This window comes from Acipenser ruthenus, chromosome 53 (assembly GCF_902713425.1).
Source record: "Acipenser ruthenus chromosome 53, fAciRut3.2 maternal haplotype, whole genome shotgun sequence".
Classification (NCBI taxonomy): domain Eukaryota; kingdom Metazoa; phylum Chordata; class Actinopteri; order Acipenseriformes; family Acipenseridae; genus Acipenser; species Acipenser ruthenus.
Genome location: NC_081241.1, coordinates 8,482,306 through 8,495,895, shown reverse-complemented (window position 1 = coordinate 8,495,895; position 13,590 = coordinate 8,482,306). Strand labels below are relative to the sequence as shown.

The 13,590-nt window shown below is 45.4% G+C and overlaps 1 protein-coding gene across 1 annotated transcript; it reads right to left on the bottom strand.

The window, feature by feature from the left end:
• Window positions 1-3,203: 3,203 nt before the first annotated feature.
• Window positions 3,204-13,406, bottom strand: LOC117967995 (28 kDa heat- and acid-stable phosphoprotein-like). The gene is made up of 6 exons (XM_059016439.1): window positions 13,196-13,406; window positions 11,221-11,303; window positions 10,464-10,538; window positions 8,916-9,037; window positions 6,734-6,885; window positions 3,204-5,395 (listed from the first exon to the last, which is right to left on the bottom strand). The coding sequence occupies exons 1-6, from the start codon at window positions 13,206-13,208 to the stop codon at window positions 5,361-5,363; spliced, it is 480 nt and encodes a 159-aa protein (XP_058872422.1). The 5' UTR covers window positions 13,209-13,406; the 3' UTR covers window positions 3,204-5,360.
• Window positions 13,407-13,590: the final 184 nt, after the last annotated feature.

The following is a 13,590-nucleotide window of genomic DNA, read 5'->3' as shown; positions in this document are numbered from 1 at the left end:
TTAACAAGGGAACATTATTCAGCAGCTTTCATTGGACTCTATGAAGCTGAATCAGTTCATTCTATATAGAGGGTGATGCTGCTAAACTTTTGTCCACAGCTGTACATGATGTATCGTAATAGAGGTCTGTATCGCTTGTGATACGAGACCACGGCATAAAGAACTACAGCTCCCAGCATGCCTCACCATTGTCGCGGGTGCAGAGGCATGCTGGGAGCCGTAGTCCTAGCCAGCGAGTTCATTCTACAGGGAGCTGTGAAACCTTTGGCCACGATTGTAGGTGTGAATTGTTCAGTTTTGAAAAATAATAAATACAGTACTAATAAACACAGCTATTACGTCAAAATAGGTCTCACAAGTTTTTAAAGACACCTGTCTAGCAAACACTGATGTTCATAAATAAATGATATTAGACAGCCCTGCTTTTAGACAGTGCTCCGCTTGCTAGGTCACCCTGGAGGGTGAAATTGACCCCGCCCCCTACACTGGGGTATTTTCCTGTCATTAGCCAATCAGCTGCTGCTTCCTCCTATTGATTGACAAGCTGTCAAGCACCCGGAAGACGCTGCTGACGCAGGAAGTGCATCACATTCCCCGAGGAAAAAACAAAACAAAAAACAAAACATAGAAACTTAAAAACTTTATTTAAACCCTAAAAATAGTAACTTTTAAAATGAAACGACCGTCCCTCCCCCCCCTTTTTTTTTTTGAGAACTGGACATTTGAGCGCCTTGTTGCGAAAGTTAACTCAATTTCTTTTTGGAGCTACAATGATAGTCTTCAAAGTCACGCCGTGCCTTTGCTGGAATCAAACAGAAACCGCACGGTCCAACCTTAACACCCCCACACCAAAAAAAAAACCCACCTCACGCCTCTGAGCTCAACTTCCAAAATTACATCGGCGGTGAAGAACAGGAAGTAGGGGGCGTGCAAGCGACAGGAAGGGGCCATTGCGTCACACAGCTTTTGAAACAGTGACAAAGGATTTCAAATCGACACCCTTTTCTGTCGGTTCTGCTCGGATTTTAACACCGTGGTCCTCGGTTTTGTCAGGTTTCTAACTTCGCTTTAATGATGTGGCAATTTTATTTGCGTGAAATGACCGACTTCCCCTTTCTTAATAAGAAAAAATAAATAAATAAAAAGCTGCTATTACACGTTTTGGCCACCGCTGAGCGAGGCGCTGTTTCCTCTGCCGATGTCCTTGCACGAAAACACAACTGCAGTTGCGGCAACTGGACAGGAGGGGGCGCTCTGCAATTGAGAAGCACAGAGACGGTGACTGATCCAATCAAATCAAACACAGATGGAGGAAGGTGTACAACTGCGGGGGAAATTATATATATTATCGAGATAGATATATTATATATATATATATATATATATATATATATATATATATTGGACACAGGAAACATAGAATATTATTTTCCAGGTGTAAGACCTATGCAAACTTTACATCCATTTTTAAATTACTATTTGTTTTAATGTGAGCACCGTCTCAATATATTTTAATATCGATCACAACTCAACACACAGAACGTGTCAACATAATTATTATTTAGTTCACAGAGCAACTTCCACAGACTAGGGGGTGAACAATCCATCATCCACAACTGCTGCAGAGTCACTTCCAATAGGAGCTCGTTTGTTTTATGTCTTATGCGAAGGACGGCGCGCAAGGAGGTGAAGTGACTTGCTCAGGGTCACACACACACACACACACACACACACAGGGAGTCAGTGGCTGAGCCTGGATTTGAACCTCCTGGCATCAAGACACCTTTCTCTAACCGCTGGGCTCAGCAAGGCTCAGATTAAACATGAAATATGTCCCGATACGAAATCGCCGCTCATGAGAGAGTTCTCTTTAAAACCACACAAAAACAGAAGTAAAAAAAGAAAAAAAGGAAATTTGCGATTCTCTCATGACTCACACAGGACTTGACACCACAGACCAGGAACCAGTCCGAAACGAGAAGCGAGGTTTAGGAAAGCGTGCAGCGGCAGCTGGCAGTCACACACACACACACAACCCGAGACCTCTGCAACAAAAGCACCAGGGAGCTGGCTCTATGCATTTCTTATTCTCTCTAAATCTATTCGGAGCGTTCTCTTCCTTTGAAAAACTGGCCCTTCTTTGCTGCAGCCCAATCGTTCGCTAGTTTGATGTTTCAAGGCTTGTTTATTCCCTCTCGTATATAGAGGTTTTTAAACAGCGCTCTAGGGGAGGAAGAGATTTTAAACTTCAAAGTAAAAAAATGAAAATCGAGCAGTTTCCATTGTTAACAAAATGTGAAATAGCACATGGCTTCCAGGGGGAGGCGCAGTTGTCCAAGCATCGCCCAGGGGTGATGGGGAGGGTTTAGGTCTGCCAGGTTGTCCTCGGCTCACCAGCGCCCCCCTGTGGTCAGTCCGGGCGCCTGCGGGCTTGCCTGTAAGCTGCCCAGAGCTGCGTTGTCCTCCGACGCTGTAGCTCTGAGGCGGCTGCACGGTGAGTCTGCAGAGTGTAAAGAAGCGGGCGGCTGACGGCACACGCTTCGGAGGACAGCGTGGGTTCATCTTCACCCCTCCCGAGTCAGCGCAGGGGTGGCAGCGATGAGCTGAGCCTAAAACACAACCGGATATTTCAAAACTGGGAGAAAAACAGGGTTAGCGATGCAGGACTTTAAAGTCAAGTTTATATAGTCTTGTCTAGGTTTTCCCAAACCTGGTCCCAACCCAGCTGTGCCGACTAGTTTCCATTCCAATAGAGCACACAATTACTGAAATGAACCCTTAATTAAACTGATTAGCTTAATTAGACCTTTTTAATTGTTCTTAAAAAGGTGCAGATTTCAAGTTACTTCTAAAAAGGTATAATTAGCTTGAAATCTGCAACCGTTTCAAAGCTGAAAACAATTTAAAAAGGTCTAATTAAGCTAATGAAGAGTTCAATGAGTTCAGTCTGGTTCAGTGATTGAGAGCTGGAATGAAAGGCAGTTGGCACAGCAGGGGGTCCCCCAAGACCGGGTTTGGGGAGCACGGAGGTAAACAGACTGACGGGTGTTGAAATCGGGTGTTTCAGTCCCTTGAGGAGTGGGAGGAGAAATCGGGTTACGAGTCAAGTTGCAAGGACTGAAAATTACAGCTGCAGTCCCCACTTTTTTTTTTGAATAAAAAAGGACCCTGATCAAAACAAATAATAAAAAAAAACACTTGCATATTGTTACAATTCTTTTATTTTCAATTTCTCGTTTTTGTACAATTCATAAAGGTCACAGACATATTTAAAAATCAAAGGGATTACAATAGCCGTGTCAACACTGAGAGGATTGGAGGGGAACCATCATGTAGAAGGCAGACAAAAATATTATCAAGAAAAATAAGTGTCTCAAATATAGAGCCATGCGTTTAATCTCACACACCCAGATACCCAAAATAAAAATAAAGGGAATCAGACTCCTATCACACAGCAGTGTGATCCATTCCAGGTTTTACTGCTACCAGCTTGATCAGCCCCCAGTGTGTCTAGCTAACAAGCTCAGGTGTGTCTTATTATTAAACTCCTAATGAAACCAGGACTGGATCACACTGCTGTGCAGCGGGAGTCTGATTCCCAGCCCTGGGTTTAACCACAGAAAGCCGCTACGTTCTTACAGGTGTAAGAGGGCAATGTATTTGAGCATCAGTTTTAATAATGAAGTGCTGCCACCTGGTGGTGAGGAGTCAGAACTGCAACAGGAGAGGGACGATGTAAAAAAAAGGTTTTCAATGCAATATAAATAATTATAGGAAGGTCTAAAAATCAGGAAAAGTTGTTAACATTAGTTGTCTTTCTCCGTGGATCACTTTGATGCGTCAGATACAAAAATACATTTATGGTAATAAATCAAGCAAAATTAATTATATCTAAAAATTTTCCCAGAACACCCCTCATTACAGACTCTATGATGCCTGACTTACAGGGACATCATTTCCAAAGAGCGCAGAACACTTCCAAGCAAGCCAGCCAGCACCAAAACTGTCAGTTGTCTAAATTTAATGAGAAACAGTCCAAATAAAAACACTCCATTCTCAACTGTAGCATTTCACAGCTCGCTAATCTAAACCGCTGTTCTCACCTGACCCCACAGCGATCGCTAGATTAACCGTTCTGAGCTCTCCACAACACTCCAGAGAGGCCGCTGCGTTGCCAGTTGGACTATCAGCATGGCAGCTTGCGATTTAACCCAGAGCTAGAATTTCAAGTTTAAAAATGACACGCCCCCTCCAGCAAGACAATTCTCTTAAAAAGAGATCCGATAATGTATTTTATTGAGAGACCAGGTTTAGGACTGGAATCTCGTTTCAACTCAGTTTGAACGGCCAATCGCATTTGGGTTTTATTTCCTTCAGAATTAGAACTTTTAAACACACAGTCCTTCCGATCCTCCTTTCGTTTATATTAAGGCTATGAAAAACACCAGCCTGCTCATTTTAATCACAGGATATTTCTAAAGCAATTCAACACAACGACTTTATCAAGCAGTCTGCGCAAAAGCCCGGGACACAGTCTAGACATTTCGATTGCAGCCAACGTTTGAAATGAACACCCCTCCCTCCCGAACTAGCAACTTAGACATCCCATTGCCTTAATACGACCACAAAACTGCAGGAAAACCAGAATCTGGGGTCACGTCAAGATGAGAGATGTTCTCTGTAGAGTTTCAGGACCACACAGGCTCAGTCTGCCTGTGCCTTCTCCGGCAGACTTGCAGTTTACACCCTCCTGAAACTAGGGAAAAAAAAACAACTAAACTAGCAGGAAAAATGCGTTAACTAAGTCGTAAATAAGCGAGCCCTGTTGTGACAATCTCAGAGAAGCTGACGTGGTCTCTCGCGCGTCAACGAGCTGCAGAAAGGGGTAGGGAGTTACCAAGAACAGAGGGCACTTCGATCTGTCACCAGCTTAATTCGGAAGGGGAGGGGGTAAGGGAAATTTATGGGGTGGGGTTTAGAGAATGAGAGAGGAAGGGAGGGAGATGGATTGTTACAGGGTTGTATGTGTCTCTCTGTGTGTGTGTTGAAAATAGGTAACAAATAGAGTTTATTATAATTATTTATTGTATGTTTTGCCTTCGAGGTGATAACAGAACACGGGGGTCGTCTGTCTTTTTGTATTTTTCAGTGAAGCCAGCAGGACGTGTTTTATTGATTTTTTTTCTTCTTTTTTAGATTAATGTTAAAAACAAGTAGACAGACAGAAAGCAACTTGCTCCAGCGATCCCGATTCGGACCCCCCTCCTCTCCCTCGGTTTCCCTGCTCCTGTTGTCGCCGTCCATCTGTCTGTCTGTCTGTCCGGATGAATTCTCGAACCCTGGAGCAGTCAGAGACGAGGCTAGCGCTTAGATTTCGTCGTGGATTCTTCTTTCGCTGAAACACAAGAGAAGCGATCGTGTTAGTGGAAGGAGGAGAGGAAGAGTAAAAAAAAACAGAAAGAAAACACAGCTGGTGTTTTCTAAACCAAAATGAATTCACTTTTGTGTTCAAATACAGCAAAAGTTTTGCATCACCCTCTTTGTAGTATGAACTTGCTGGCTAGGACTACGGCTCCCAGCATGTCTCTGCACCCGCGGCAATGGTGAGGCATGCTGGGAGCTGTAGTTCTTTATGCTGTGGTCTCGTAACACAAGCGATACAGACCTCTATTACGATACATCATGTACAGCTGTGGACAAAAGTTTAGCAGCATCACCCTCTATATAGAATAAACTGATTCAGCTTCATAGAGTCCAATGAAAGCTGCTGAATAATGTTCCCTTGTTAACATATTGAATCCCACCCCCTCTATATAGAGTGAACTCACTCAGCTTCATAGAGTCCAATGAAAGCTGCTGAATAATGTTCCCTTGTTAACATATTGAATCCCACCCCCTCTATATAGAATGAACTCCCTCAGCTTCATAGAGTCCAATGAAAGCTGTTGAATAATGTTCTCTTGTTAACATATTGAATTCCACACCCAGCGCTTTGTAGTTTTCCAGATACTGAACGAAAAACTGACATTGAAAAAAAATGACATTTCAGAAATCTAACATGAAATACGACTGGACTGCGATTGTGGCTTCCGGTATAGACTTAAGATATCATTTTGTAGTTTCTTTGTTACATTACAATATTAAATAAAACTATAATATTTCGATTCTCTCTTTATAAATTAATGTCTCAATCCTAAAATTCTAGGTGATGCAAAACTTTTGTCCAGAGCTAAAAATCAAAACCCCAGTTCTTTTTGCTGGGTTGTTACAGAATTTTTCTAAAACAGACCGTGTTTTCACATTGCACTGAGACCCCCTCTCGAGAAGGACTCCGTTCAGTTAGATTACAACTGAACTCTGAAAAGCGACCCAATTCTTAGGGAGTGTTCGCACAAACGCTTCCAAAAAAACGAGACTCTGCCCAAACAAACCAGGTGTGAACGCAGCCTTCAATAATTCAGTGACAAACATTTCGACTAGAAGCGTTTTTCCATGTCTTCGAAAGAACCTGTAGATTTCACCGTGCAAAAAAAAAAAAGAGACGAATCGCAATACTTTTACAAATGACACAATTCCCACTGCCTCCAGCCCCCCCCCCCCCCCTCTCACCCTTCTTCTGGTCGTCTCTCTCTCACGCCCCCAGCCCCCCCCTCTCTCTCTCTCAGCCCCCCTCTCTCCCCCTCTCCTCTCTCAAGCGCTCCCAGCCCCTCTCTCTGTCTCTCCTCTCTCTCACCCTTCTTCTGGTCGTCTCTCTTGCGCGCTGCTTCCTCGCGCTGTTTCTTGATGAGTGCCAGTCTGGCCAGGTCGGCCCGTGCCTGATCTGTCTTTCCTTCCAGGTGAAGCTTCATGTAACGCTCCTTCGCCTGCTGCTTCTCAATCTCCTCCCTGAGAGAGAACACAGCGATCCCATCAATACAGAGAACACACACACACACACACACACACACACACAGCGATCCCATCAATACAGAGACACACACACACAGCGATCCCATCAATACAGAGACACACACACACACAGCAATCCCATCAATACAGAGACACACACACAGCGATCCCATCAATACAGAGACACACACACACACACACAGCGATCCCATCAATACAGAGACACACACACACACACACACAGCGATCCCATCAATACAGAGATACACACAGCGATCCCATCAATACAGAGACACACACAGCGATCCCATCAATACAGAGACACACACAGCGATCCCATCAATACAGAGAACACAGCGATCCCATCAATACAGAGACGCACACACACACAGCGATCGCATCAATACAGAGAGACACACACAGCGATCCCATCAATACAGAGACAGACACACAGCGATCCCATCAATACAGAGACAGACACACAGCGATCCCCTCAATACAGAGACACACACAGCGATCCCCTCAATACAGAGACACACACACAGCGATCCCCTCAATACAGAGAACACACACACAGCGATCCCATCAATACAGAGAACACACACACAGCGATCCCATCAATACAGAGAACACACACACACAGCGATCCCATCAATACAGAGACACACACACACAGCGATCCCATCAATACAGAGACACACACACAGCGATCCCATCAATACAGAGACACACACACAGCGATCCCATCAATACAGACACACACGCACAGCGATCCCATCAATACAGAGACACACACACACAGCGATCCCATCAATACAGAGACACACACACAGCGATCCCATCAACAGACACACACACACACACACACAGCGATCCCATCAATACAGAGAACACACACACGCACAGCGATCCCATCAATACAGAGACACACACACACAGCGATCCCATCAATACAGAGAACACACACACACACAGCTATCCCCTCAATACAGAGACACACACACAGCGATCCCCTCAATACAGAGACACACACACACAGCGATCCCCTCAATACAGAGACACACACACAGCGATCCCCTCAATACAGAGACACACACACACAGCGATCCCCTCAATACAGAGACACACACACACACACACACACAGCGATCCCATCAATACAGAGCCTCTCTGCGGGACACACACACCCCGCCTCTCTCCTCACCTCTCTGCGGGACACACACAACCCCCGCCTCTCTCCGGGACACACACACCCCGCCTCTCTCCTCACCTCTCTGCGGGACACACACACCCCACCTCTCTCCTCACCTCTGCGGGACACACACACCCCACCTCTCTCCTCACCTCTCTGCGGGACACACACACCCCACCTCTCTCCTCACCTCTCTGCGGGACACACACACCCCGCCTCTCTCCTCACCTCTCTGCGGGACACACACACACACCCCCCCGCCTCTCTGCGGGACACACACACCCCACCTCTCTCCTCACCTCTCTGCGGGACACACACACCCCACCTCTCTCCTCACCTCTCTGCGGGACACACACACCCCGCCTCTCTCCTCACCTCTCTGCGGGACACACACACACAACCCCCCGCCTCTCTGCGGGACACACACACCCCGCCTCTCTCCTCACCTCTTGGGACACACCCCGCTTCTCTCCTCACCTCTCACCTCTCGGGACACACCCCGCCTCTCTCCTCACCTCTCTGCGGGACACACACACCCCGCCTCTCTCCTCACCTCTCTGCGGGACACACACACCCCGCCTCTCTCCTCACCTCTCTGCGGGACACACACACACACACACACCCCCCCGCCTCTCTGCGGGACACACACACCCCGCCTCCCTCCTCACCTCTCTGCGGGACACACACACACACCCCCCGCCTCTCTGCGGGACACACACACCCCGCCTCTCTCCACACCTCTCGGGACACACACCGCCTCTCTCCTCACCTCTCTCTGCGGGACACACCCCCCCCTCACCTCTCTCTGCAGGACACACCCCCCCTCTCCCCTCACCTCTCTCTGCGGGACAGCTCTTTGGGTGCGTTCAGGTCCACCTCGGTCACTTTCTTGCTCTTCTGGGAGATCCTGTTGGGGTTCTCGATCTCGATCAGCCCCTCCACCCCTTTCTTCTTCTTCTGCAAGGAGCAGCGTGGAGAGGAGGAGGGGGGGGTCAGTACAGGGGGGCATCTCTCTCCAAATTAACACTCTGCACTCGAAAAGCTAGGCACGCTGTGCTCCGAATCATTAAAAACATCACAATCCCAGATTCACGATCACCGTCACAGATTGTTAAACACGAGCCTCTCTATTAACCCTTAGCAGTCCATTTATTCAACGCGTCTCAGGCTCGTCAGGTCCAATTTATTTTCACACACGCAGTTTAAAAGTATTGCAATCCAAGTCATTATTTTATTACTATAACATCTAAAAATAGCTCTGCAAATGTCTGTGATATTCTTTGAGCGCTGGATGCGGAAGCAGATATCTTGTTTGTTTATGTCCGTGTTATCCGGGCTATCTGTATTCATGAGGTATGCCCCCTTTTTTTTCCCCCGGCTTCTCTCGGCTCCTATGGGTCTCACTCGGCCATTGAATGTTTCTCCGCTTTTTCCAGAGAAAAAACGACTAGAGACCCGTGTTTGACGTCTTTTTGATGATGTTGGACAGAGTCCAACATTGGACCGGAAAGGGAAAATTGCGATATCTAGAGAACACTAGTCTAGAGATTCCCCAGTCTGTCAAGATTATAAAAGCCAGACAGACAGCCAGTCCCTCCCCAGCACCACGGATTCAACTCCTTGTGAAACCATCTGCAACTCTGCAACTGTTTTAAGAGGGTCTAATTAAGCAAACGATCAGTTCAATTAACCCTTTGCGGTCCTACGTCTGACCCTGTCCGTGACATCATCAAAAAGACGTCAAACATGGGTCTCTGGTCGTTTTTTTTCTCTGGAAAAAAAGGAGAGAAAACCTTTCAATGGCCGAGCAAGACTGACAGGAGCTGAAACAAAAAGGGGCAGATCTGAGCAATAAGCATCGTCCCTTCATCACAGACATGAACAAACAAGATAACTGCTTCTGCACCCAGCGCTCAAAGAATATCGCAGACATTTGCCAAGCTTTTTGAGATGTTCTAGTAATAAAATAATGAGTTGGAACGCATTATCGAGGAGTTTGGTGATAAAACGAGTGATCAGGAGATGATTGATCAGTATGCACGACTATGAAGAGGTATGTGATAAATACAGCGAACGAGGAGCGGGGCTGGAGATGCAGTACTGAGAGTCCTGTTGATATGCAGAGACTTTTAAACCTGTTTTACTGTGAATAAAATTACTTTTAAACCGTGCGTGTGAAAATAAATTGGACCCGACAGGCTCTGAATAAATGGCCCGCTAAGGGTTAAGGGTCCGGTTCAGTATTTGAGAGCTCAGTTGGGATGAAAAGCAGCAGACAGAGGATTTCATCTCGTTGCGCATTACGCACATGCAGCCCGTCACGCAGCTGCGTTCAAACTCAGAACGCGAGCGCCGGTCAGTCTCCACGCGCGCACACACTCACATCGTGGTCTTCCTCGTCGCTGCTCTCTTCCTCCGAGCTTGATTTGCTCTCCACCTCGATGCCACCGTTCTCCTCCTGTTTGGAGAAAAATCAGAGAGACTCAGGATCATGAAGAAAGAAAGAATGGTTATCCAGGATCTGGCAGCTACGGTAAAGCACATGAAAGTGTGACATTAGTAAAAATAATAATAATAATAATAAATGAGTCATTTAGAGGAGGCTTTTTCTCCAGGGGGTGACTAGGGGGTGAACTCTGCATCATCAACAACTGCTGCTGCAGAGTCACTTCCAATAGGAGCTCGTTTGTTTTACGTCTCATCCGAAGGACGGAGCACAAGGAGGTGAAGCGACTCGCTCGGGGTCTCACACACACACACAGACAGAGGGAATCAGTGGCTGAGCCGGGATTTGAACCTCCTGGTATCAAGACCCCTTTCTCTAACCACTGGACCCCTCCCCCAAGCTTCCGATACCCTCTATACTCAACAGTTCTCTATATAAAAAAGGGGCGAGGGATTTTAAAACCCATCTAAAACTACATATACAAGACTGCAGCACTTCAAATTTCTATAGACCTGCAGCCTCCGAGTCCTGCATGCAGAAAACACCGAAGCACGGCACGCGAAATCGATTATACACAAGCTTTCAAAAACCAGCAGAGGTTCCCTTCCATTCATCAGGCTTGAAGAGGACTTAACAACTGAAGGAGTGTCGATGTTGGGTTACGCAGGTTCGAAAAAGCGTGGATCTCTCTCACCTTCTCTCTCTGTGCTCTCATCTGACGGTCGATCTCCTCCGGGTTGGTGAACTGCTTCCCCCTTCCCTTGTAACACTTCTTTCCTGGGACAGCAAGGAAACAAAAATGCCATGGGGTTAAACTGCAGAGCGCTTCGAGACAAGCCCCAGTGTGTACAGGTAAGAAGCTCAGGTGTGTCTTGTTATTAAACTCATGTACTGTGTGCGAGGTGACAAGGTGCACCCGCGTTTGCTCTTGAGCCTGTGTCGTAAAAATAGGAATTGCAATCGATTAAAAGGGATTGGAATTGAAAATGTACACCAACCCTGAGTTTAATAAGACACACCTGAGCTTGTTACCTAGACACACTGGGGGCTGATCAAGCTGGTAGCAGTAAAACCTGGAATGGCTCACACTGCTGTGCAATAGGAGTCTGATTCCCATCCCTGATCTCTCTGTCTAAATATCCCACAGTTCCCAGCAATATCCTGTAGCTCTCTTCACTATAAAATCAGCTACAAACCTCCTTCAACCAAAGTCTATCTACAGGGCTGGGAATCAGACTCCCGCTGCACAGCAGTGTGATCCAGTCCTGGTTTCACTAGGAGTTTAATAATAAGACACACCTGAGTTTGTTAGCTAGATACACTGGGGGCTGATCAAGCTGGTAGCAGTAAAACCTGGAATGGATCACACTGCTGTGCAATAGGAGTCTGATTTCCAACCCTGATCCTTTCCTACTACGGGTGATAGTTAATAGCTACTGGAAATAAGACTCCTATTGCACAGCAGCGTGATCCAGTCCCGGTTTTACTGCTACCAGCTTGATCAGCCCCCAGTGTGTCTAGCTAACAAGCTCAGGTGTGTCTTATTATTAAACTCCTAGTGAAACCAGGACTGGATCACACTGCTGTGCAGCGGGAGTCTGATTCCCATTCTGGAGCTCAAGGCTGATGCAACATGATGAAACTATCAAACATTGGTAGGGGTTAACAGACTCCTTAAGTGTTTGGTTTGCTTGACAACAATAACCCTAGTGGCTTTTGACGTTTTCCAAAAACTTGTTTTATTATTAATATTTTGTAAAGTTCCAAATCCAAATCAGTATTATGCCATCCGTGGCGTGAATACACTATTTATTTACGGAACAAGACTCCGTTTCTCATCTGGCTTGTGAAACTGGATTTAACTTGAAATACAAGAGTGGCTAAGCTTTTGTACGATATGTGATGCAGGGATAATAACGTACAGCAAAATGCATACAATGTAATGATCTGTAGACAAATATCACAGCAAACAACGATTAAAATAAAAACACAGTCTAGTTAGAAGGTCATTATTAATATTATTTCTGTCCACGCCAGGAAATAATGCCATATGCAGCGTTATCAAAAACAAACAAATACCAAACACGAATCTACCATACACTGTGCATTAAAAAAAACTCATACATAAAATAAACATGAACGTTATCCGCAAAAAAATAAAAAAAGATATTTAATTACTACTATATAGACTATATCGTCTGTCTCTGCGCTATCACGGTATATATTACATTTATATAAAAAGCACGACACAGTAAGACTAGCCTTTCTGAATACAAAACGGTTTGTCAACACTCGCATTTATAATATTATATCCTAGACCAAACGTGGTCGTAATCTTGTGTACCTTGTTAAAAAAAAAAACAAAAAAAAACAACGGGCTACTGTTTAAGAAAAAGCAGGAAAAACAAAACAGAACAAAAACATGCCGTGTATTATTATTAAAATAAATAAAATGTATTATTTATACAGCGCCGGTCGGACAACAATGTCCGTTTTTAACCAATATTAAAACTAAAAATATTACACTGACGCGGTTTTCATGAAGTAAAAACGGTGAATAAAACGTGTTTGGCTAATAATAATAATAATAATAATAATACGTTTTTTATACACAGGGTCGAATTTATATTCCTGTCTGTGGTTTGATGACCAAACAAAATGTGACTTACCTCCTCTGGGCATGGTTGGATAACTTCAGAAAAAAACACACACCACACAAAAATAACGAATTACTAAATAAAAAAATAATATCTGTATTAAATATTACTCTACGCTCGGTCTGAGTTTGAATATTTTCACGTTTTTTTTTGTTTACGGCCTAATTATTTTTTTCCCTTGCCGCTCCCGCGAGCTCGCTTTCACTCTCTCTCGCACTGAAACCCAAACCGCGGAGGGCAGGTCTTACTACCCCGCTCTCACCCAATAGCGAAGCCAGAATTAAGATTGACGGCGCTCTGCACCAATCGACACACGAGATGGAAGAAAGGGGTTGAGTGTGAATCTTTGATAGACGTCGCTGAAATCCAATAGAGAAGCGAGATGGTCCTTCAGCGGGCCAATAGCT

What these genes read in the sequence shown, in the direction of transcription:
- LOC117967995 (XM_059016439.1), bottom strand. An exon ending in TGAGAGCACAGAGAGAGAAG is followed by an intron (nt 10,539 to 11,220) that starts GTGAGAGAGATC and finishes TTCTCCAAACAG; the next exon opens with GAGGAGAACGGTGGCATCGA. An exon ending in GAGCTGTCCCGCAGAGAGAG is followed by an intron (nt 6,886 to 8,915) that starts GTGAGGGGAGAG and finishes GTTCTCTCTCAG; the next exon opens with GGAGGAGATTGAGAAGCAGC.